General features: G+C 40.7%; 2 protein-coding genes across 6 annotated transcripts in view; one reads left to right on the top strand and one right to left on the bottom strand.

The window, feature by feature from the left end:
- The window catches only part of SFXN1 (sideroflexin 1), a 25,119-nt gene extending 7,077 nt beyond the window's left edge, over window positions 1-18,042 (top strand). For 2 of the 5 annotated variants that reach the window (XM_061360280.1, XM_061360278.1), the window contains exons 2-11: window positions 3,227-3,401; window positions 4,057-4,227; window positions 5,497-5,595; window positions 6,665-6,740; window positions 7,837-7,922; window positions 8,934-9,061; window positions 9,591-9,640; window positions 14,516-14,565; window positions 15,193-15,240; window positions 17,823-18,042. In XM_061360280.1, coding sequence (XP_061216264.1) covers window positions 3,238-3,401; window positions 4,057-4,227; window positions 5,497-5,595; window positions 6,665-6,740; window positions 7,837-7,922; window positions 8,934-9,061; window positions 9,591-9,640; window positions 14,516-14,565; window positions 15,193-15,240; window positions 17,823-17,940 — 990 coding nt within the window. In that variant the 5' untranslated portion in view covers window positions 3,227-3,237 and the 3' untranslated portion in view covers window positions 17,941-18,042. Of the gene's footprint in view, window positions 1-3,226; window positions 3,402-4,056; window positions 4,228-5,496; window positions 5,596-6,664; window positions 6,741-7,836; window positions 7,923-8,933; window positions 9,062-9,590; window positions 9,641-11,227; window positions 11,329-14,515; window positions 14,566-15,192; window positions 15,241-16,673; window positions 16,797-17,822 lie in introns of those variants that run through there. The other 3 variants (XR_009726515.1, XM_061360277.1, XM_061360281.1) reach the window with 3 other exon arrangements.
- On the bottom strand, window positions 16,897-25,354 carry KIF20A (kinesin family member 20A). The gene is made up of 19 exons (XM_061360276.1): window positions 25,304-25,354; window positions 24,568-24,744; window positions 24,034-24,123; window positions 23,791-23,910; window positions 23,205-23,343; window positions 22,928-23,115; window positions 22,696-22,840; window positions 21,783-21,983; window positions 21,442-21,553; window positions 21,257-21,328; window positions 20,543-20,686; window positions 20,299-20,464; window positions 19,888-20,052; window positions 19,590-19,729; window positions 19,391-19,493; window positions 18,767-18,977; window positions 18,331-18,422; window positions 17,910-18,047; window positions 16,897-17,386 (listed from the first exon to the last, which is right to left on the bottom strand). Exons 2-19 carry the CDS (start codon window positions 24,724-24,726, stop codon window positions 17,114-17,116), a joined length of 2,658 nt encoding a protein of 885 aa, XP_061216260.1. The 5' UTR covers window positions 24,727-24,744; window positions 25,304-25,354; the 3' UTR covers window positions 16,897-17,113.
- Window positions 25,355-25,388: the final 34 nt, after the last annotated feature.

Raw genomic sequence — 25,388 nt, 5'->3', positions numbered from 1 at the left:
ATGCTCAGTTCTCAGTAAGGTCAGTGCTGGTTGTAAGAAGGTCTTAATTTTCATTAGTACAGACTGGCTTTCTTTTTGTCATTCATCGTGGTTTCACATACTAATACAGAAAGAGCACTGCCTTGGATGGAGAGAGGCGTACAAAACCTTGAGCTTGGGATTTCAAATTATCATGTGTTTTTAACAGTACCATTTTCTGGAGATACTTCAGTTTAGTTTCCTTTATCCAAGCATTTAGAATGATTTATGCTTTTATTGCGTAGCTGGGGGGTTGTTAGTTATTGTGATAAAAGCTGTGAGAGCTTGTGCTGATTTGGGAGTCTCTAACTTGCATATGATGACTTGGAATAGAAACCAGAAATTTTAAACATGTCTGGAAAGGATTAGTAGAGCATTTAAGCTCTTAATACAGTTTACCAGGAAAAAGCAAAAGCAGTTCCACTGGTGTCCCACCTGCACCCTGTGCTGTCACTTCATTAATATCCAGAGGTCAGCAATATCTGTAGGAACACAGCTTGGTTTTACACAATTGCTCTCTACACTGCAAAGGCAAACAGCTCTGCTTTGCTGTACAGCTCTGAGTTTTTCCTAATGACAGGAAAATTTAGAGAGCAAGACGCAGAAATGTCTGTGTACTTGAAATTTCTGTGTGATTTTTAACCAAATTCATTTAGTTTGTGTAAAATTCAGTAATAAGATCTGTACAGAACTGGAGAATAGTTGTCCAAGGAAGAGCTTCACTCTGATGGAAAACAGATCTTTCTTATTTAATGCTTTGGATTTTCACTATTCTAAGTAATACAAGCCAAGCATAAAACATAAATGCTTTGTTTTGTCTATTTCGTGTAATGAAAACAAACTTTGGGTTTATAATAGAAACTGATTATTTAACTGAAATAAACTTTAATTCTCTGTAGCTATACAAAAGGAAGGACATCTTTATTGAGTGGCATCAAATTAGGGTTTTGTAATTAATCCTTAAACTTATTTAGTAATAGCTGAGATACGACATTTTCATCATTCAGCTGTTAATCATGCTGTGTACCAAAACCCATACATGCTCTTCATAATTAGTTATGGGTTCTCAGGGTTCTCAAAGTTTGGTGTACTAGGAGTACATTGCTTTCTTCATTACCACGTGTGGGACTTTGCCTTGAATATTCAGCAGTGCTTGCCAAATCCTCTTTAAATATTGGTTATCTTCATGTGTAAGGCAGTTATTCTGCACTTTTGCAACCTTATCTTTACAGCTTTACAATTGTGTCGGGTGTTCAGTGCCACCATGCTTATGCACGCACTGTTTTTATGAACTTCATGGGCAGGTGTAGCACTGGGAAGAAGTTTAGCAATCTGAATGTCACCAGTCGGTCTTCCTGGCAGATGATGTATCAGGAAAACAACTATTTCCTATACTGTTTGTATGGTAGTGTCTGTCCAGTAGGTTTTCATAGCCATTAGATCACATTAATAACAACCACTGAAGTCCTAAATAAGTCATGGCTGTGCAATTATATAAGTACAAAAATGCTGAGCCTGGGTAAATGCAGGGAAGACAGTCTTTTCCCTCAATAATTCCCACTCCAAGAGCAATTCTGACTGATAAGTGGTTCAAGGCAGAATATTTACAAAACAGTCCTCAACTGCTTGAAAACTTGATTTCATGGTTCCTGTGAGAGAGATTACAAAGTCGCATCATGTCCTTGAATGACTGTGAGCTGATTGAGCTCGCTTTCAAGAACAGACTTTTTTGGGGGATAGAATGTTTGTTTGGTTTGGGGTTTTTTTTTGCTAGAAATGCTGCTCTATAATGTCTTTTAAGTGTTTATTAATTTCTTTCTCCTTTCTGTTGCTTAAAGCTGCTGCATATGGCAAATGGGGAGACTTAAGCCTTTATTTCTGTAGCAGTTTACTTTTCCAGACTTCCAAGTTTTTCCACTTGAGGCAGAGGAGAAGAATTGTAATTACCTTTGAGAGATGGACAACAGCTTCTTCAGATTTCATGAATGGTCTCCCTTTTATCCCCATAAGGCTCACATTTCTTTATGATGGAGACACTTTACATGATTAGTCACTTCCTTCTTGTGGGTTTGGTTTTGAGGTTTTTTCTGTTCTGCATCACTTAAATTTCATCAAATTGATCAGAACGTCTCAGTCAATTTCATGGTGTTCTTGACTTAAGATGAAAATACTCTTTAGTGGCAGCTTGCAACATATGTATTAGTTTTCCTCATAATAATTATACTTTTCCTGTTAAAACAGCTAAAATTCTGTGTGATATCGTCTGGATTTTTATAGATCCGACTTACTTCAGCCATTTGACTTACAAGCATTATTTGGAGGATGGCTTTTTGTTGGTTTTGTTTGTTTAGAATTGAGTATAGAATATGTTGCAGAAATTTCTCTTAAGAAAGTTAAAGTTCATACAGCTTGTCCTATGCAGGGACTGTCCTTCCATTAGATGTTGAAGTAAACTTAGTCATCCTGAAGTAATTTTTAATTTTCTGGGCTTTAGGCCCCATAAATGCACAGCTATGTTAGTTCAGTGCCCTTCAGTGTAGCTCTTTAACCGTCTTTGAAGTTATCATTAGAAGATCAGGTCATGTGTTCATAATGTTGCAAGTTGTTGCATTATATAATCTTTGTTTTGCTAAAACACAGATTGAGAGAAACACCATTTATTAAAAGGAATTGTTTGGGGTTTGTCCCTAATTTTTGTCTTCTTTTTCTATGCCAGAGAAGTTAAATGGATTTTATTAAATACTTTTCCTGTCATTGCACTTTGTAGCAGGTCTTTAGGCATCTCCTGAAATATTCAGTTTCTTCTTCCCTGCAAGCCAGTATTTCCAGCAAACAGTAATTCATCACTGAAATAAAGCACGCTTTGATTGATGCTGTTATTTAGTACAGCTATTTATTTATAACCTTCTGTACTTCTTTTGCATCTGCCTCATCCCCAGATATTTGTACATGTATCTGTGTACCTCTACCTCTTAATTAGATACTCGTACTCTTAGAAAGGCTCAGTGCATAAATGCTTGGGGGGCGGGGGGAGAAGGGACATCATCTGCTTTCAGGATGTGCACTTGCCTGTTTAAACCTCAGTTCTGCAAGCTCTTTGGTGTTTGGTTTTTTACTCTAAGCATAACCACTTTTCATCTTGCAGGCTATAGACGCAGAATGAAATAAATGGAATTCTGAATTGCAAATTTTCATGTTTTCTTCACAGAGTTCTTGAAGATGTCAGGAAATATACCATTAAATATTAATATCAAGGAGCCCCGATGGGATCAAAGCAGTTTTGCTGGACGAGCCAATCACTTCTTTACTGTCACAGACCCCCGGAATATTTTGTTATCTAATGCCCAGCTGGAAAATGCCAGAAGAATTGTGCATGATTACAGGTATGGCATTGATCACTTTAACTGCAGGCCAAAAAAAGTCCGTGTCAATAATAAGTACATGGTTATGTATTAAAAAGGAAATATTTAAACCACCGTATTCACTGCACCACTCTCGTTTTATTTCAGAGCTTGAGACACTTTTTTTTTCATTTTAAAATAAACTTGCTAATGAATGGAGAAATTGTGTCGTCTGAGAACCCCTATGAAGGGGGTTCATATTCTGTATTTCAGAATGCTTAATAACAAATTCAAATTCTGAAATTAGTTCATATGACAGCAAAGTTTAAAACCTCTTATGCATTATATTGGTTGACAATTTACTTTGCAAGTGTTTACGACTCTACTTGCTCCAGAGTTCCACACTGATGACTGCAGAGATCTGAGCTCTGAAATCCAGTACAGGTTTGAGTAAATAGAAATTTGGTGCTGCATCTATCGACTCAGCCAACATAACCATTACTGGGAGTTTTGATTGTTCTCCTTTCACCCGTCCATTTAAAAGCTGAAGAACTACAAGCTAACTATGGGGCTAGATTAACTTAGTGTGAACATCCCAAAATCCTCTCATGCCGCATTTGTCACTGGAATTTGCAGTGTTTTATAACAGTTGTGCTTTCTGCTGGTGTCTTACTTTGTTTTTCTAACTTGTCCCAAGACAAGGTATTGTGTCACCTGGCTTGACAGAAGATGACTTGTGGAGAGCAAAATATATCTATGATTCAGCCTTTCACCCAGACACTGGTGAAAAGATGATCTTGATTGGCCGAATGTCAGCTCAGGTACCCATGAACATGACTATCACAGGTTGTATGATGACCTTTTATAGGTAAGTGATAGCAGTATCTCACAGAAAACATTTGCCTACAAATTAGAAAAGTTGAAATCAATGTTATTGTCAAAATAGCGTTTTAGAAGATTTATAATATTTACAAAGGTAAAATTTTGCTTCCTTTTCTTTTCTCACTCTGCATTCCCTCACACTTACGGTTTAATTAATGGTTTCCTCTAGAAGTAGTTGTGAGTTAAGCCCTCAGCCCCTCTGCTTCACCATCTCACTTTTTGTCAAACTGGGAAAGTTGAATGTTCCAGAATTCATCTGTGTGGGAGAGTTGTGTAGAGGACAAAGAGGAGGAGATACTTAGGAATTTCTGACCTTAGAGACCTAGCACATCTTCTACTGTAGCATCTGCACTGTTTTCTTGCTTGTTACAGAGTAATCGGCACAGCTACTGCTTCTTCTTTAGTACTGTAAATTTCCAGATCAGCCCTCCAATGAGAGCCACATTCCTGAAGCTGTGTTATTAAGTAATTTAATGAAGTGTAAGCTTGAAAGTCCTGTTAAAAGTTATTATAATGATCAGAAAGAGTTTTCAATAGCAACTGTTACTTCTGGTGGCCTGGTTCTCCTTGCTGAAATTCTGGTGCAGAAGAATCTGCAGCGGTGTCTCCACTGGGGGCAGAGTTTGTTGTCTGAGGAGACAAAGAAACACCTTTCCCAGCTATACTCTCCTAGCATCCAGCTGTCTGTGGATCAGGAACATTTTAGAGTTGTGACTTTTAATCTTTAATTCAGTTCTACATGCAAGTTAATGTTTTCATGTCACGGGGATTTATTAAGACAATGGCATCATATTTACTTTTTGAAGACTGAGAGAATAAAACCTGTGTCCTAAAATTCACCTCTAGGTCATTTATGGAGCTTCTAAAGAGAACTAGCAGATTGTAAAGGAATAACAACCCTCGAAAAATATTCTAGAAATTATAGCATTTCATATTTCTCTGTGGTTTATGTAGAGAGGGTTTCTATGATGCTTTTGTTATTACAACAAACCTTTGTCCCAAGTGGATCTTGGTATTTAATTACAAAGCTTTTAAATTCTATTCTTAGAAGTAAAGTACTTTTATTATCGAGACAGTACCTCAAGAACTGTATTGTTTCATTCAGATAAGTAAGGACCTCTGCATGATTACTGCTTGCACTGCCTTTTCTTGATTTGCCGTAATTTTCCTGTGCTGTTGATTCAACTTAATTTTTGTTATGACAATTATTACTATTATTGTTGAATTTGTTGTCATTAATATTTCTCTTTCCAAGAACGACACCAGCGGTGCTTTTTTGGCAGTGGATTAACCAGTCCTTCAATGCTGTAGTAAATTACACAAACAGGAGCGGTGATGCCCCGATTACTGTCAGGTCAGACACAAAACCACATACTTTTCCATGTTATAAATAGTTCTCTGGTGTCCTGGAACATGGTTGGACTTTAAAGTTTGAGGTGATAGAGGGATAAGTTTTTTCATCTATGTTTATTACTAATTTGGTGTGCATGGATGAGAAGTCTGAGAATGATGAAGGTGAGAACTCCATTTCTGCCATTAAAGATAAGCGTGTGCACTTTGATCATAAGCACTTAACAGCGTAGGATTTAATAGGAGTCTGTGTTGTATTGCTCAATCATTTGAAAGTTGGTTTGGTGTTACATCAGGATATTTCTAAGTTGGTATTTTGTGCAGACCTTCAGGTGTCTCTCTCTGCCATCTCTTCAGTGCCCTGAAGGATAGCACACACCACACATAGTGCTTACTTGCAAAAAGAGGACCCTCCAAGGAACTGGTCTGCGCAGTACTTGTTTCTACTTGAAGGCAAAGAGAGAGTCTAAATAGATGCAGAACGCTAGAAATCATAAATAGGAGACTGGAACTGCAGTGCCTGACTTTCTGGTTTAGTGGCTGACTTGCCTATAGATGTCCAGGAGAAAGCAGTAGACTCAAGGGTATACAGACACCTCGCAGTTGGGAAGTATGTAAAGTGTGTTTTACAGCAGACTGGCTTGGATTTGGGTGTTTGCAACATACCTGGTTTGTGTGTATGGGTTTCGGTACAGTTGATTTTAATTACTATCATAGACATGGCATTTGAAATCCAAGCTGGTTTTATTAGTTTAAGTAATTAGGAAGTTAAATACAGAAATAAATCCTTCAAGGCGTTCATTCAGACACATGAGAAAATGCTGAACAGATAGCAATGCAGAACCAGCAGAACCAGATTCAATGTTAAAATGTTGCTTGCATGTGATTTTTACTGCTAGTGAAAGAGAAGTGTTTTAGTGTCCATTTGAATCTTCCATCCATATCTGATTGCAGTACCACAGAAAGGTCTGCTTTTCAACTTTTTGGGTGGGTATGATTACATGTATAGAATGTAATTAAAAGTGAGGTAAATAAATGTTGACCAGATGCAAACATGTTAATTTTTCCTTTAGCCAGCTGGGAACAGCCTATGTTTCTGCTACCACAGGTGCTGTCGCAACAGCTTTAGGACTTAATGCACTAACAAAGGTATTGCTGATTTTTTTGTTATTCACCCATTCGTAACTAAACTTTGGTGTTTAATGAGATGCTAATAGCTCATTTCTCCTTCTGTGTATCTGTGGCCTGTTGTGTGCAGCACCCAGTATGGAGTTGTAATGGCCTTTGACAGCTCCTTTCTTGAGATCCCAACCTTATTTTTGCCCCATGTAGATGCTTTTACATGTATTTCAAACAGCCTGCTCTCCTTATACGTACATCTAACAGCCTTGTGTTTTGTTAATACAAACTGTACCTAATAAGGTGCCTTTTTTTGCAGTTTCTTTTTTACATGTCAAAGTATATAATAGCATTTGAAAGTTAATTGCAGTGGATGTGTAGTTACAACAATGTGAGCTCATTATCCCATAAACTCTCTAGGTGTGGTTTTAAGGTACAGTATCGCTTCTGCAAACATGGACACCTCCTCTGGACTGCCTGAAGAACTTGTAAGGAGATGCCTGCCGCTCCTAAATGCAACAAACTCAAATTCTTTAAACAAGTGCAAAACACAAGGCAAAAAAATAGATGCTTTCCCCCCCCCAAAAAATACAAATCAAAACCAAACAGCAAAACCATATTTTGTACCCCTCTGTTTATGCTTAAATGTATGGGGAATGGTATAGCTTTAACAAGTTATTTGAGAGGCTATTCCAAGTAGAGTAACTCATATTATACAAGACACTGGCTAGATGAATAGCGTCCATAGTCAGTGCCTCTAGATGCAAAGCAGCTGGTATGGGTGCTGTGACCTTGCCAGCAGAGACAGTAAAGTTAAGGTCTGTTTACTGTTGCTGACAGGCATGCTCAGAAGCTGACACTTCTCTGCAGTGGTGCTACTGAATTAAGACTGGGTTTTCTATTTTCATGCCACTAGTACCTCTGAGAGAAGTATTTATGACTTGTTTGTTTGTTTTACCTCTGCCCCACTAGTGAGTTTTCACAGCATTTTAATTTAAGGGAAACAGGTCTGGTCTGTCATTAGCACATGAAGCATTTGAATATCACCTTGGGAAATAAAATTATTATGTAAATTTATTTTCTTCCTTTTAATTTCCTTTTCCTTCCCTCTCTGTGTGTTTTGCAGCATGTCTCACCTCTTATAGGACGGTTTGTTCCATTTGCTGCTGTCGCTGCTGCTAACTGCATTAATATTCCACTAATGAGGCAAAGGTAAGAAAAAGAACAAAGATCACTCATTACTGAGTTTTTAGAGCAGCAAGTTGCTAAGTAAAAGCACATTATATATCTTTAGCTTGTTTCAGAACCTAGCTAAAACCGCATGAATGAGCTTGTTTTGATTGATTCATTATGACGGGCATAAAATAGAACATCCTTATTCTCTTCAGATAAATATCCGTAGAGTTCTTCAGTCGTATATCTCAGAAACCAATTACCAGCCCTTCAAAGGGGAAAAACAAATGAAAAGCACCCTCTTATAAACACAAGGTTATGGGCAGAAAAGGGAACATATAAAGTATGTATTTACAATGATGTTCAATCCATGGTAGCATTTATGTTTTACAAAAGATGAGTACATTAAAGGGAGTATATCTCAGTATATCTGCCCTTCTGTCTGCTTCTCACTCCCCTGAATGAGTTTAATGGCTAACCTTGCACTTGTGGATAAGATGTAATAGACAATAATACAGATACAGAAATGTAGTTTGGTTTGTGCATCCATTTATGCTTTCAATTATGTTCTTAGTGGTTGAAATGAGAACTCAGCCTAAAATGTCAGAGGGGAGCCTTCACAAAGATTTCTGGTTTAGTTTTAATCTTTCTGTCTTCCCTGTTTTGTCTGCTGGAAAGGACAGAGTAATTCCAGAGCAGTCCAGAAGATCCCACGTTCCTGAATTGGTTTTTGAAGGAACCTCTGTGTTCTGTGAAATACAGAAATAACACATCTATCTCTTTTCTTCCCCTCAGAATGCATGTGACCAGGCTCGAGCAGCAGATTGCTGTTACAAATACTCCGTTTTTTGCTTTTGAGCATATTTTCCCGCAGATCTTTCTCTGCCTTTTGAAATTTTTGTGCCAGAGTGTCCCAAACAGGTTAACATGGAAAATAAAATACAAACTGTAATTCTTAGAAACAACAATTTTAAGGGGACAGAGATAAGGTGACGAAAAAGAGAGTAAATGCATGTCTGTCGTTGCTTTATTTTATTCCTTATTCAACAGAGAAATCAAGTTTGGAATCCCTGTCATGGATGAGAATGGAAACAGACTGGGTGACTCATCAAAAGCAGCTCAGCAGGCAATTGCCCAGGTGGTTATATCAAGGATTCTTATGGCTGCTCCTGGCATGGGTAAGAATAACTGCAGTAACGTGCAGCTTCTGATTGTCAGTTCCTAATGTGAGACAGATTGAAGTCTATGCAAGTGATTCTTCTTAGAGGCCGAATTATCTTACAGTAATGCAGCCAGTGTTTACATTTCCATTAAGAAGTTCCACAGAGAAGTGGACATTTCTTGCTGTGAAAACATCCACTGTGTGTTGCACTGAAGGGCAGCAGAAAAGCTCCTGCGATGCTTTTGCAGAAAAGACACAGATAGCAAAGGAATGGCAACAAATTCCACTGGAGTGGAATTGGTTTAGGGAAGAGGAGGTGCTTTTCCCAGTGCCAAGTTGCTGAGCTCGGGTTTAGTTATGTGTGAAATTAGGAGGTTTGGGAGAATTTACCTCTGTCAATACCAATCCAGTATCTTGAATTGGCAATGTCAAATTAAAGCTCAGTTAATGACAGAAGGCTGTGAATACTGTATTAATCTTAATAGAAAATTAAAACAAAGTGCCTTTTTCCCCAAGTTGATGTTTCTTTTTTTCCTTATTTGCAGCAATTCCTCCTTTCATAATGAATACATTGGAAAAGAAAGCCTTTTTAAAGGTTAGTATTAGATAATCTATGTATATGTATTTCCTATCCTAAGACTGTCATGAATTTAAAATACTTTCTGAGTCTTCATATTTGCTGCCCAAACACTCTCAAAGGACACCATTTGTAGAGTGTGAGTAGAGCTTGTGCTTTACAGCTGCTGCTTTCTTTTATGCCTTTCTTAGACAGAGGTAGCCTGGTTCTTTTCATCACAGTGTAAAATGACATTAAAGAAAATATGAAGTTGTTGTTTTTATAGTTGTTCTTAAAATGCAGAGTTCCTCCTAGTAAATGAATCTTTCTTCTTCTGAGACTTGCAATAGACTTTAGTAGAAAAACATTGAAAATTTCAATGTTTTTCCTCAAGATAGCAATAAGGAGGTTTTGCTTAGCTGCTATAGTAGCAATTTGACTTTGGAAACAACAATGATGGTAAAAATCTCTTTTGAAAATGATAATTTAAAATTTAAAGGATGAGCAAGTGCAAGGTAGACATAGAATGGGCATGCTTCATCAAAGATTACTTATTTCTTATACTCTGTTTATGTTAATGTAGTATGAAGTCAAACATCTGGTCTTGGTAAATATATAAACTAAATCAACATCGTGCACTGCATATGTATGAGAGGCTAAAGAAGAATAATGACACTAATTATAGGGTTGTCTAACACAAGAGAAATAATGTTCAGATGAGGAACTCTGTAGTCCTTTACCAGTAAAGGGAGTTTCATCTTCAGCAGTGGATATCACTTACTGCATAGCTCCAGGCAAAGTCTCTGCCTGTGAAACCCACCCAGCAAGCTGGGAACAGTAGCCCAAAACAATCTGTGTCCTTCCTGTTGTAAGTTAGGAAAAGAAAGCGTGGTCTGAGCCTCCAGACCCTCCCTTGGAAAAGCGGTTTGGGTGGGGACTGGCAGGACAAGCAGGGGCATTTGTCTGGTTTTGTTTGCCTAAGATAAAAATTCTAAACGATTTAAATTCTATTTCTTATTATTTGTGCCTTTCATTTTTCTTGTGCAGTTAGATTACCCAGTTACATGCACCATTTGAAGTTGGGAAGAAGTCCCAGGTGTCTTCCAAATGTGAAACCATATTTTTCCCTGAAGTTCTTCCCTTCCCGCTCCCCTTGCTAACACAAAACACTATTGCTCAGAATGTAAAAGCAGGAGATGTGGCATTTGAGTTCAGAGTGAATGACTGTGTGTGCCTCTTGTATCTCCTGAAGGAAGTAACGCTGCTGCGCATCTATTTCTCTGCAGCATGAAGAGCCTTGTACGGATTTGGCTAATACTTGATTGCTGATTTCTTTTGACCCCTACCATGTTTGCAGAGTAGCTTTAAGCTGCTTGAGATAGTGTTACATTATTGAGGACGTATTACCCAGAACATTAACCCTTATTTAAATAAATAAATAAATAAATTTAGGGCAAAGATTATCTTATATGTATTTGACATGGGAGAAATATCACAAATGCCATCAACTCAACTGGCAAATACATGACATTTGTGAAGAAGTTACAGTGATCCTCAGGGTTTGGGGACAACTGTCTGTAGTTTGTGTGTGGTATAATCAATATAAGGGTGTTGTGAATTTTTCAGATCAGCAAAAATGAGCGATTTCTTCAGTGACTACTCAATGGTCTTTGGTACCGTCATGACCGTTTATGCTCACCTGTTCCACCCCCTCAGCCTCAAAGACTGTGAGTTCAGGTGAAAAACTGTTCTGCAGGTAGTCAGTGTAACACTTGGTAGAGATTAGTATTAAAACCATTAAGGAATGAGCTGCATTTTTAACAAGCAGCTTCTGCATGTCCTCTTGAGGTTTTGGAAGCACCATCCCATTTGCAGTCCTCCAACACCATCCACACAATGCTTTACTAACTCATTATTCTTAGCCTCTGCTTTTGCACACCATCACTCTTGAAAATAATTCTTGTATGCTTGCCAAAGCTTATTAAGCAATGCACAAGGTCAGAAAATAGGCAAATGGTTTGTGAAATAATGGAGAAAATGGAATGAAGTTCTGCAGTAAATCAGAAAAGCTTCTGGAATGCTGATGTCTGTGATAGCAGGCTATCATTCTCTGATATTTGAAATAAGATGAAGATTATGTAGCACTATTCATCCCCCATATTCCGACATTGTTTCTCATTAGAATGTTTTGATGGTGACATTAGTATAAATTAACAATATTCCCAAAAGTTACTGCTAGAAAATGGTTCAAAAATGTTTTTAGAACACAAGCACATACTTACTGAGTCAAAAAGAATCTAATTATTGCTTTACTTGAAAAAATATTTTTTAATATGTGTGCTTTTGCTATGGGTTTCAGCAGTGGCTTTGACTGCCTTCTAGGCAATTATTCAGAGTAGCAGTTCTTGAATAGGCTGAATAATATCTGTGTTCATTACCCTGTTGCACTTCACTAGCTCTGCACAGAGCCAAGTCATTTTATCTGCTACAGCAGGAAGATCCACAAACAGCCTTGCTCTGAGGCACAGCGTTTGTAGATCTAGTTTAGTTACAGTAACCTTTCTCCTAAGAAAATAAATACATTTTTTCCATAGAAACTTCTGGAAATTCCAGCTGACACTGAAGTTTCAGTTTATATTACTGCTCCTACAGCTTCATCTACTGTTTCTAATGGCCGCTGTACTGTATTAATATTAAAGTTTGTTACACAAATTTCCTCATATATCCCTAAAATAAGCTCCTTGGGGTCTCTTAGTTTGAAAGTAAAATATGTATTCAAAACTGTTACAAAACTAGAACAGAGAGCTTTTTGGTTGAGTTTGGGTTTGTTTTTTTTTTAAGGATCATTCATGAATGTCTTATGCCTTAGGGTCCTCCATACATTCTTAATTTAACTGCCATTTCAGTTACTCTTTTTCTTTTGAAAACAGGGCTAGCCTTGGAAAGCTGACAGATTTTGAAATCCAACAATGAAAGGAAGCAGTGAGAAAAAAAGCTGATTCTCTTTATGGCTTTTGTTTCCTTAATTATCATTTCTCCGTTTTCTCTGTTCACACTAACCCTTGAAGATGCCATAAAGACATCTGGAAATTAAATTCTAATTCATCAGGAGCTGCCTTCTTCTGGAGTTAAGTTATAGTTCTCTAACACAGTAAATTCTTCTGCCATCTTGTACTTCTCCATTTTATCTCTTTGTAGGGATGTACAGCTTGCATTTGAGTTTTGCTTTATTGTTTTACATTGTTCCCTGGGCAGCTCAATTCTTAAGATTGACCTCCCAGTGCTGGAGTTTTATCTTGCCATCTTTCTTGATGAGCACAGCCTGGTAGCATTCTTGAAAAGTAAAGGCTGTAACTCAGATGAAGTACCTTGGCAAAAATGTTCCAGCACATGAAATAGATGTCGTTCATACTGCCTGTGCTAGCAGACATCTCTCTCAGATCAGTGACCAACTCTGACAGAGGTATTAAACCATCTATTACTTTCATGACACCCTCCAACAACCTTTTCGGTTATGAAATTATATTTGGGATCTTCTGTTATGTATCTCAGCTCCCACGCTCACACTGCAATGCATAGCATCCCTTTCCCTTAAGCCTCCTCAGAGACTGAAGTCATTCACAGTAGTTTCACTTGTGTTCCCAAATACATGTAATATTTACCAATGGCACAGTCTGACGTCCCTTCCACTGTCAGTCACACCATCTCTTGTTATGAACTCTTCCAGTGTATAAAATGTAGAGCACTTTGAGTGAATTTATCTCAGCTGACAGCCAAATGAAGGTTTGTTTAATGGAGTGCCAGAACAGCAAAGCACTGCTGCATTCACTCTTTATCTTTTTGCTATTACTGTCTTTTTTCCATTTCTTACCTATTGTTACAGGTTATTGCTGAATTGCACAGTTCCTTCTGCACTCATTTCTGGATTACAGCTTGACTCCGGGTGGGGGGTAGGAAAAAGAAGCAATCTTCTACATCATTTCTTCTCCCTCAGGCTCTGGAGAAAGTTTACTCTTCACAGGCTTGTTTTCCATGCCTCTTATTCTGCTGTGACCTTCTTTAACACCAGGCTTTCTTCTACCAAGCTTCCTAAATTTCTTTGTTCTATTTTTGCTCTCAGGTAGTGCCTGTTTCTTGTTCACCAGTTTCCCCTCTAACTTCTACATCTTGAGAAATGCTTCTTGCAGAAAAATAAACCATTTTTTGAGAACATCATCCACTGTAACGTGATTTTAACTCATTCACTGTTTTGTTTTAAAATCAGCTTCCTTGATGTGCAGTTGTGTGTGCACTACTAACCAGAGATACTGATTTTATTGCAGCAACAGGCCATTGCAGCAGTGTCATTTGAATGGGTCTCTGTTTCACTAGTAATTAACTTCCACTAAAATTCTAACATGGGGGGAATGGATTCCTAAATAGTTTAGACCTACATGAAAAATGTCCTGTTTCTTGGTGGATGTTCCAAGTTCTGCAAAAGTTGCAGTAATGGATGCATTTTTAGCATATTACTCATATGTTGTGTGTTCCTTTCTCAGCTTTATTTTCCCAATCTTTCTACCCTTTTTTCTGTAATAAAAGGTGAACTCTTGCATAATTGGGTACCAGACTTGCTACAGGGGCAAGTTCCTACGCATCAGTCAGAAAAAAAGGGCTAAGAGAGGCAGCCAAAACAACCAGCTGTCATAGTTCCAAAGGGACACTTACTCAGGATATCGGTGTGCATTGGTATCACTGGGAATTTTCTTGTTACTTTTCAAAGGGATTGGACTCTCGAATTGGAGCTCAGCTTTAATGTATACTGATACTTGTTTTGCCTTTGTCATGTCTCTTAGAACATAAGAATTCCAGGAAGGTGGGAAGGGAGGGGGAGAAAAGATACCATCCTCACTTTGTGCACTTTCCTTTCAACAGAGGTATCCTTGGATGAGTGCTCCCATTCAAGTTGGATTAGTTGGATTCTGGTGAGTTCTTTGGGTTGTGTCTGCTATTTTAACAGATACTTGAAGGGTTTTTTTTCAGAAGTAGCAGTATTTGCTCTTTCTTTAAATAAATAAAAAAGGCTACAGCAGTTAATGTAACTGATAACACCATATTAATAAAAAAAAAAGCCATTAATAATGAAGACTCTGACAAGAAAAGCAGAGGGAGGGAGAAAGAAAGGGAGTGGCAAAAGGCATAGAGCAGCTTGGTTAGAAAAGGTGCTTTGGCTGCTACCTCCATAAACAATAACTGGAATCTAATCCTGTAGGTTGTTGAATTCTTGAAACATTTGATTAATAGGTGCAGCTGTTGTTGTCTAATGTTTTATGTTGTCATGGACACCAATGTGAAACACTGGAAGGACATCAGATGATAATTTCATACATATTTGTAAGCATGGTATTGATGCATTTAGTTCTACATAGTAGATAAAAGATTTCATAAGGTATAATGCAGCAAGAAACAAAAGTCACACAGCACTAGCTTCATATGGAACTTTAGCTCATTGTGTCAAAAAAAAAGAGCTTTCTGCCTTAAGACCATGCCTAAAGATTCTGAATTTTCATTTAGTACCCTAACTATTGCAAACCCATTTTTGTCTCCTTTAGTCTTGTGTTTGCCACACCCCTGTGTTGTGCACTGTTTCCTCAAAAAAGGTATGTATTCCTGTTATGTCATTCTTACTTTAATGTTACACTCCCAGCTGCATGCAAGGTATTGCAAAAACACAAACACAACATTCAAGGTATTGCAAAAACACAAACACATGCCTCCTAGAGCATACAGTTAATTCCCATAAAACAAGTGTGATAAACATGAGAATACATAGAAAAATAACTATGTTACACATCAATAATATATAACAGTAGAATTGGGCTTACTTGTTTACAGACTCTTAGCAGCTCAAGATACAGGTACATGGGGACAGCAAGCAGGAGGTTTGGGTACATAGTTTAACCATGTGCTCTCATACCAGGATGTTTGAGCTTGATAATACAGAGTTAAGAATCACTGGAATGATTCATAAAAAAGGCTAATGTGGTCTAAATAATATATATTGACATCCAGTAAGGTTATAGTTTCATTAAACAGTCCCATTTTAGTTTCAGCTGGAAACGCTGGCCTATACACAGAACAGCACTTAGCTACATGTGCGTATTTGCAATTTATTTATATTTTTCCAAAAAGAACTTTTCATTAACACACAAATAGATCAGTACTGAAAATTGTCTTAGAAACAATATAGCTGACATCAGAATGAAACCTGGGTGGGTTACTTGCAAATAACATTAGTGCAATATGCAGTATGTAATATGAAGAGGGTCTTAAATTCAATTAAGCTGTCCCTCATATTTTAGTGGTTGTCTAAACTGGACAAGCTGACAAATGTAGCTTAAACAGTGTAAGCTGGAGCTGAATCCGTTAAAATATTGAGCAAGTCAAGTAGCTTTTAACTTCAAGAAAACAATACCCAGTTCTCATCTGATGCAATTATTAGAGTACAGCAAAGAAGTCTGAAATCTTCTGCTTGTGTACCTGGCAGAGTAGAGAATGGTGGTGAGCAGCACTAAGCTACCTGGAGATGACTTGACAAACTAGCACAGCAAGTGTGGTACAGTTCTTGATTTTAACCAGGGCTCTGCATTTCACAAGACTGAACCTGAAACAGTGCTTAAGAAACTGCAGTTATTTGAAGGACCTGGCAGATTAAATCCACTTTAATATAAGGTTTATAAGAGTCATAAAAGTGACTAAAATCAGACAGTGAGTTAAATAGGCAAATACATTAGATTTAATAAAAACACCTTTAAAAAGTTAAGTTTGTATTGCCAGAAACAACTTCAAGCAGCTAAGTCGATTCCTAGCCATCATGGTAGTAGCAAAAGCCATTTCTTGACTGACTGTCCTGCTGCCTTTTAAGCAGGGATTTGTTTGCCCCTGCACTGTGAGCACAATTCCTTCATGAGAAGTTGAAAAAGAACTGAAGACTCTTTTCACGCTCCAGGAAGCTTAACCAGATATGTCTTCCATCTTACTTTACATTCAAGTGTTTGTTATATGTAACTATTTTACTGTTTCTTTTGCTTAGTTCTATGTCTGTAACACGCTTGGAGCCAGAATTGCAAGCCAGGATCCGAAAGACCAGCCCTGAAGTAGAACGTGTATACTTTAATAAAGGATTATAATTCAAGGAAGGGAAAGTATCTTTCAAGGAGGGTCTTGTGACCTTATTTTGAACTATGTGCCAAGGTAGTTGAAGATAAGAGCTGAGTTTAACTTGTCCTTTTGTTAAACAGCTTTGATCATCTCCATTTTATATTTAGACTTTCTTCGCTGTAGTGTTTAAAATACAAAAGGTCATTTTGTCCACTTTGGTATCAATTAAAAGTTTAACCATACATACCGAAAAATGTTTACATAAACTCTGAAGTAGCTACAACAACAAACAAGCACACAAAAATACATGCTATTATACTGGATTTGCCACTTATTCCAGTAATAGCAGGGCAGGGATTTCTTCATAAAAAGTCATAGAGCAACTGAACGAAGTTGCCACCCTCTGCCAGCAGCAGGACGGGGAGCTGAACGTGACAGGAGGTTGTGCAGGAAGGGCTTTTTACCAGGAGGTTGATTAGGTTGTAGGTTTTCCCGGCTGGCACAGAACCGTTTCTTTGAGGCAGATGTTGGAGGAGCCTGGAGCTTCTGTACAGTGTGGTACTGTTCTGCAATACAAGCTGCTTTCTTCCGCAGGTCTAGTTTTACCAGCACCATGTTGTTCTGCAGTTCTGCCAGTGTTTGGTCCTGAGAAAGGGAAGGCAACAGATATGTATATAGACATGACAAGTTGTCTAACTTCCTGGTTACTATGAACTGAAGATAAAAATCTGCCTTTGCCAAAATTTGTTAACTGGTGAGCTAAAAAAGGCCATGTATAAAAGCTTCTACTGTCAACAGTGTAGCAGTTCAATAACAAAATAGAAACAGTAAGGCTAGGAAAAAGCTGAATCCATCCTTCCGCAAACATGCTGCCATAGCAACTGTGATAGAGTGAAGTGGATAAGGAAGTGAGAACTCTGAATTCTCCTGCTTTAGGTGTAGGCTGTCCTCTGAACATTAACAGTTTGGGTCTCCTCTGGAGAGTTAGATGTGCAGTCTGACTCAGCCATTGGAAAAAATCAGCAGTATACATCACTTAGTGTAACGGTATGTGTCTAGAGAATGTCATTTTTATTTGCAGCTTCGAGAACCTAGGTTATTCTGCTGATTATGGCAAAGCACATAGAGTAAATCCCCCTGTACAGCCACAACAAAACAGAAGCGTTACCTGTCTAGATAGAATGTCATCACAGGTATAGAGGACTTCTCGAAGTTTCCCTGCACTTGTGCTGTGGCAGCACGCTCTTTCTGCAGACTGAAGAGATTCCCCAAGTTTCTGTAATTCTGAACGCAGCAGTCTGACATTCTACAGGGAAAAAAGGTTCAACATGAGAGCTAGCTTTGACATTGCTGTGCAAGCAAAGCCACCCCAGGGTAATACAGACATGCAGGACTGAGGGAGGATCCCATTTGAGGGAGATACACTGGGATCCCAGATAACAGAGCCTTCTTGCATCTCAGTAAAAGTTTTCATACCCATTTCATTTTCAACCATTTGCTTAAAAATCTGGAAACAGCAGCTCCAAACACTCTTAAACTGGCAGCTACCTTGCCCTGCAAGTGTTCCTTTCTGTAACAGATGGAGTTACCTTCTGTCCATACTCCAGCTTCTTGTCTACATCCACAGTAATGGGTCTGGCAGAGGGAGGTGGCTCCACCAATTTCTGGTACTTGCGCAACTCTAGGAAAAGACAGAAAGCAATGAGCAACAGTACAATCATAAGCTTTCAGTTTTTCTGAAGATTCCCCTTGAGATAAGCTGCCACAGGCAAGCTGAGAAAAGCTTTGTGCAGACATGCACAAGTGTTCCAGGCTTCTCCCTTTCAATTATGCAGAGGAACTTCAGAATTTGAACTGGAGTATGATCCTGCCCGGAAGTTCATTTTCACATGAAAATGCAGTGAAACCCAGAACAGTGGTTTCAGGATGTCTGAATCCAGTGTGCTTGCTGATAAAGTGTATCTCTAACCCTTTATAAGGGCTGCTCTGGTGTAGTTAAGGACCGGTGTCGCATCACTGCCTTACCTACTGTTGCAGTATTTAACTCCATTTGACATTGCTGTAGCTTCGCTTTAGTATCTTCCAGCTCCTGTTGCAGAGCACATGAGGTAGCTGCCACTCGCTTTGATCGGCGCAAGCCTTGTCCCAGGTCCTTTTGCTTAGTATCCAGGCTGTCCAATTTTTGTTTTGCCTCCTGCAGAGCAGCTTGGAGCTCCTCGATCTTCTCATCGCGCTCCTTGGAAATCAAGTTTGTTCAAATAGTCAAGAAGATGATCTTAACACAGCTTTCCTGAAACTTTCAGTGTCTTTTCTTTCAGGAGACTTTCACAATCAGACACTTTACACACTGGACCCAGCCTTAGTGCCCTTTCAATGAGAAGTGTGAACCCATTTTCTGGGAGCCTAATCCGCTTTTTTTACAGCCTCTAGAGATAAGTAACTTTCAGATTAAGGGATGAAAATCAGAAAACCTAGTCACCTACATAAAACAGTGGACAAGAAGCAAGAATTGTGGCTCAAGCTATCCAATAATATCACAAAAAGCAAAATGTTTCGGTTTGCTTAAGTTACCTTCATGGATTCAAGTACCCCAAGCCCTTCCCAATCCAGTGTCATTTTCCTGATATTATTTCATTACCCTGAACACACCTGGATTATGTCCTGGTAATAGTCAGTGAGTGATTCCTTCAGGTTATTCAGTTTATCCTCATACAGTTCCTCCAGCAGCTCCTTCTGAGTATCCAAATGTTGGCTACAAAGAGAGCAAACAACTACGTGTCAGGGGCTGGCAGTTCTTGGTAGCATAGCTCACCCTTAACAAAAGGAAGGAGATCAGCATAAGCTGTACCTGCACCACTGCTCCTTCTGCCGCATGTGCTCCATCATCTCATTGCAGATCTCCTCACGGAGATGCATTTCTAGTTGCAGCTTCTCCTGACGCTCTCGCACCAGCAGTTCTCGTGCAGCTTCCACTACACGCAGCAAGTCCTGCAAAAAGGGCACAGACCCCATTGCCCACACTGCACAACAGAATTAAAGCTTTAATTATCCCATATCTGTAGGATAAGATTCTTTAAAGGTTTAAGATGCTTTAAAGCTGTTCTTGATCCTCTGTCCATGAAGGCTGTAAAAAAAACACAGCCCACCTCCTTCTCATACAAGCAGACATTCGCTTCATCCTCGCTGTCATCTTCTGATTCCACTTCATCCTTTGCCACTGCCTCTGCACCTTGGCTGGTTCGCCTGTTGTGCTCTTTAATGATTGATTGGATGGATGGAAGTTCCAGCTTTGTGGGTGGTACCTGAACAAGCTGAAGGGGAAAAGGCCATTATTACTAATCCACAAAAGAAGCTGCACAGCCTTTAAGCACAGCACTTCTCTGCAGCCTGTCAACTCTTTCAGTTTAGCAGAATCTGGAAGTACTGTAAAGGTAATAATCCACTGGAAAAGCATAGGGAAGATTTGTAAGCCTTCCCCCTGTCTTGTGATGAAAAACGGCTCACTCTTAAGCAAGATGTATCCTGACCATGCCATGATCCCGGTCTGTGCTGCTTACCTGGCTAGCAATGGCCGAGAACTTTGCTACATACAGAGTTTCATCATATGTAGATGCACACTGGTTAATGTTAACAATCATGCAAGAGCGCCCACGTCCAGTGAAGAAACCCTGGAACACACGGGTTAGCTTGCTGTCCCGGAAGGGAACCATGGTCTGCTTCAATCTGTGGGGAGAAACAAGAGTGAGCCCATAGAAAAGAACAGCTTCCCTACATCCTCCCTCTGGAATTTTGGATACTCACTTGGACTGCTGGTTCTGGCGGAGGGCAGCAATGCAGCGACCCAGTGTGTGGAGAGAGGTATTGATGTTGCTTGCTTCTTTCATTCGGTCCCCATTTTTCTGGTCTTTGCAGCGCTCTGACCCCGCAAGGTCACACAGGGATAACCTGAAGAGGACACGGAGGATATTCACATGAACTACTGGGTTTGTCCTGTTCTATCAAGATGTAGCATTCAGACACCCTGCAATCTCCTACACCTTGCTCACCTTCCCAGCTTCCCCACAAGGGCACAGAAAGCACTTTTAGGGTGTACGTGCTATTGCTGGACAAAATGGCCTGCTCTAACTGTAGGGGTTACAAAAGGTAAAACCAGCATGAGCTTTGCAGTGTCAACTTCAAAGGTCCTTTGCCAGTCCTCAGGCAGGACAGGCACTTCCCAGGTACTGAGACAACTACAACCCAGTAACAGGTGCTGGTAACACTCAAAAAATCAGCCCTGCTGCAGGTGCAGTGTTACTCACATTTACCTTCATTCAAAGAGCTTAGGAACTACCTCAAGTTGTACACTGCAGTACTCCTCACAAAATTCTCAGTTCCAAGAAGAGTGGGAACATTTACTCCACATACTTTGAACAAGTCCTTCCTCAAGATATTTCCCATAACCCATATCCATGGCAAAAGGCAGGAAGTTGAGTCCACAGAGAACACTTTCAAATCTTAGCGCATAAAACTTACTCGCTTATTTTTGGAACAGTTTTGCTGCCACCTCTTTGCAAGTGCAGGATCCGAATGGAGAAGACACTGTGACTGTGAAGAGACAGGCAGATATTTTAAAAAGGAAACACAACCTTTCTCAAACAATTCTGAGAAGCCCTTCAGAATTGTATTTCTGCCTAAACAACCTCCCTCCCCCTTCAGACCTTCGACTGGAGTTCTGGTTCATGAGGGTGCTGGCAAAACTCTGGTTTTTCCGACCCAGTTTCAGGAGCTTCCAGGCCTCATCAGCATCCCGGACATTGATCCAGTTCAGATCTGGAAAAGCAGGCACACATTGGGCAAGGCAGTCAGGAGACTATTAGCCCCAGCTTCACCACTGCGTTTCCTTCCCATTAACAAACTTAGCATTCCCATAAATCCAGACATCAGAGACCTCTGAGGGGCAGCCATAGAGGGCATCTCCAACACATCACACTAAGCCGTACACCTACTCCGTCCCTCAAGTCTCCCTAGGAAGCCAGTAATATCCTTTGGGTAAATCTACCTTTCACATAGGGGTTGCCAGTCTGGTCTTCACAGACCCGTAGTGTCTGCCTCTTGCGGCTCTGGCCAGATAAAGCTGGTTCTAACAAGTCATAGATTAACTCATTGTAAATCTCAAAGAAGGAGACCCAGATGGAGAACTGCACATCTCCGGTGTTGGTGAGTGAAATGTGGTCCAAGTCAGCCCAGCGAGGGCCCAGCTCTAGAGCAAAAAAAGGAGAAAAAAAAGTCATGACTGCAGCTTTTTACAAGTCCAGCCTGAAAGGTTTAGCCAGAGTGAGATGTCTTTCTCCAGCAGGAACTACCGCTGATGCAAGTTATTCGGTATACCTCTTCTCATTCGGACCTACTCTAATGCATGTTCGCAGTGAGGCAGCCTAAAATCTGCTTAAAGAGCATCCTTCTTTGTGTGTAGGGCCCTTTTGCGTCCATATTCTTGACTCCAGAAGTATAAGATATTTCAACCATGAACTCTTCATAGTATAAGTGACGTTTTAATCCTCAATAATCACTCCGTGCTGCCAATACTTTCCAGATAAGCTGGTCATTCCTAGGTTTGAGAGTCTGGGCACAAGCGCTCAGTGCAACATGTCACTTCAGCACCTTGCTTTCCAGCTATCCCCATCTCATGGCATTCAGCTGCTCAATAACCACACCCCTTGAATGAAGTGGTGTCAAATAACTCTACATTTCACAAGGGCTGGTTATTATGCAGCAGTGAATTCTTTGTATGTATGTCTTGCCAACATACAAAGTTCTTCAGCCATAACATCCTTATCTTTCAAAGGGAAAATGGGCAAAACAACAGCACCTTTGCTCCTTTACCCACAACACAGCATCCGAATAGCCATCACTCTTTCTTCCCCCACCCTCCAATAAGAAGCAGGTAGTACCCAACAGGCTTCCAGACATACCTTCTGTCTGGCTGACATATGAATGGTTGGTGAGCTGGCTAGATGAAGAGAGGCCAGCCACTCCACTGTCAAAGCTGCCACTGGCAGTGACCTGGAGCTGAGATGCAGCACTGTGACTCCTCTTCACTGGTGTTACCAGCTCCTCCTGGAAGGAAACAAAGAACATGAGCATGTATGCTGTATGACATTATCCTTCCCCTAGTATTATTAAACCTAAAGGCCAAGTGCTTACCTCCCACAGACCTCCCCGCAGCATGGTCTGTTTCTTGGTCTCTTCCAATCGCACCTGCTTGCTGTCCAGCCAGACCACCTCATTGGAGAGGAAGGGCTTCAGATCCATGGCTTTGTATAGTCGGTCCCCCACACTGTTGAAGATGACCGCTAAGGAGCGGGGCAGAATCCCCCCATCTTTGTTGCTTCCTGAAGCAAGAACAGCAGCAAGCTAAGCATTCACATGCAGAAGCAGACAACTCCTTCAACAGGCTCCTAACACCTAGTATTTTCCTTACCCTGAATAGTGTGAGTCTTCCCTGAATTGGTGATGCCATAGGTGTAAACCAGCCAGTTCTGCCCATTCAGTACATCCTTGACCACCTGCTTCATTGTCTCATCAAAAAACGATTTCTGCCCCACATCTGGTCCAAAGATCTGCAAACAAGATACATGAAAAATGGCTTCATGGAGATCTTTTCTATCTTTTGACTGCTGATAGCTGTTCAAGTAATATTATGTAGACCTTTGTTCCTTTTTACTAGCCCCACATCACGAGAAACAGACCCACCAGTAATTCCAGTCCAGACCACTAAACCAAGCTGTTCACTTGCTTAATGCAGTTAATATCTGATATGACTATAGCCTCTAGTGTGTTTAGAGCCTCAGAAGCAAAACAAGAACTTGGTATTTGCTGCCAAAAAAAAGTTGTCAGGATCAGCTTAAAAAGAGAAAAACTAAGGAAACACTGACAGAAACAGAGGGCTGTTCCAGACTACATAGTTAATGCAGTGTATTGGAACCAGTGCACATTAGTGAGCCAGCTTTCAAGCTATAAGGATGGTTTAAGCTCTGAAGACCAGGTGGATTGTCCCAGTTACCTACTTGGGTAAAAGAGAACCTGTGTGCTGCTTGTCCCACTCCACGTTCTGTGCTCCGCATGGTGAAGGAGTCCTTAGGGGCTTTTAGAAGAAGGGTCTCCGAATTCTCAATGCAGACACAGCCCTAAAGAACACATAAACCCCATCATCACATTGGTTTACAAGAGGCCTTAGCATAGACAGCAAAGGATAGTCCACCTCCCAGCAAGCACAACCAGCTCAGAGACTACTTCATTCAGTGTCTTACCTGATCTTCTCCTTTTTCCAGTTCTATAGATTTCAGAGGACGAACTCTCAAATAGACCTTTAATTTTCCATCACTGTCTTCAGCTACAGGCTGCAAAAATCAACACAGGTTAAGCACAGCAGCCAGAGAGGCAGCACACAGCCTCCACCAAAACACTACAGGAACCACAGCAGCTACCCCAACTAGTACTCAGTAACTAACGGACACTCCTCTGTCCCAAAATCCCCAGCAATACCAGAAGTTTTCTTAGTCATTTCCAACCACACCAGTGTTTCTTTTACCTAGTGAATTAGACCAAGAACTTGAAGACAGCAAAACCAACGGCCAAACAAAGCACCACACTAAGAGGAATCATGTGAAGAGGCACTTCATAGTGCAGTGCTCATAACAGGAACTGCTCCCCCAGAGCAACATTTCATTCTAGCCTCTACCCAAGAATATCTGTTGGCCATGCACCACAACACCATTGTACAGACACACAGCAGCCACAAGTCAAACACTGCCCTGCTTGTGACTTTAAAGCTCCAACCTCACCTGCTGGGAGCCCTCAGAGTTTGGAGAGATGGCAGAGAACTCTGACAGCAGGTCCTTGCGCACATCAGCCCCAAACCCTGTTGTTGTGGATTCAAGAACAGGGGAAGCTGCAACATCGTCATCAGAGAACAGCCCTGGGGAGGCAAGTGCTTGCGCCATGATGCCTCAACACAGCACCTGGAGAAAAAGGGGAACAGTGAGCATAGGGGATGTTATAGCACGAGTCCAAACTTTGGTCCCCACACGTACACCCCACTGCACAGTCTGCCACCGCTACCACATCAGTCTGTCCTGCACAAGCATGGGCTGCTAAAAGGAACCATCCTTGCACACACACCAACACAGCATGCCGCTGCAAACGCACACACAAACCGCCACATGGTGTCCAGTAGACAACCCCTTATTAACACACACGGCTCCACACAGGCAGCACTCCACAATATCCCCAGAGACCACCGCACAAGCACAGCTTCTTTCAAGTTACACAGGGTTTCCCCGCACTCACGGGACCCCGAGACCCCGAGACCCCGAGACCCCGAGACCCCGAGACCCCGAGACCCAGAGACCCAGAGACCCAGAGACCCCGAGACCCCGAGACCCCGAGACCCAGAGACCCAGAGACCCAGAGACCCAGAGACCCAGAGACCCAGAGACCCAGAGACCCAGAGACCCAGAGACCCAGAGACCCAGAGACCCAGAGACCTACCCGCTGCTCCGGCACCACCACCTCGCACACACCTTCTCCGTTGGGTTCCTTCTGTTGGGGTTTCAAACCTCGCCGCCCGCCTGCTCCACCAATGGGAGCCCGCACCTGCCCGGCC

This window comes from Neopsephotus bourkii, unplaced genomic scaffold, assembly GCF_033783945.1.
Source record: "Neopsephotus bourkii isolate Nb327-2 ecotype Australia unplaced genomic scaffold, CSIRO-AGI_Nbou_v1 NB_1016, whole genome shotgun sequence".
In the NCBI taxonomy this organism is placed as follows: domain Eukaryota; kingdom Metazoa; phylum Chordata; class Aves; order Psittaciformes; family Psittacidae; genus Neopsephotus; species Neopsephotus bourkii.
The sequence above is the reverse complement of the archived record's forward strand: the minus strand, read 5'-3'. Positions and strand labels throughout refer to the sequence as shown.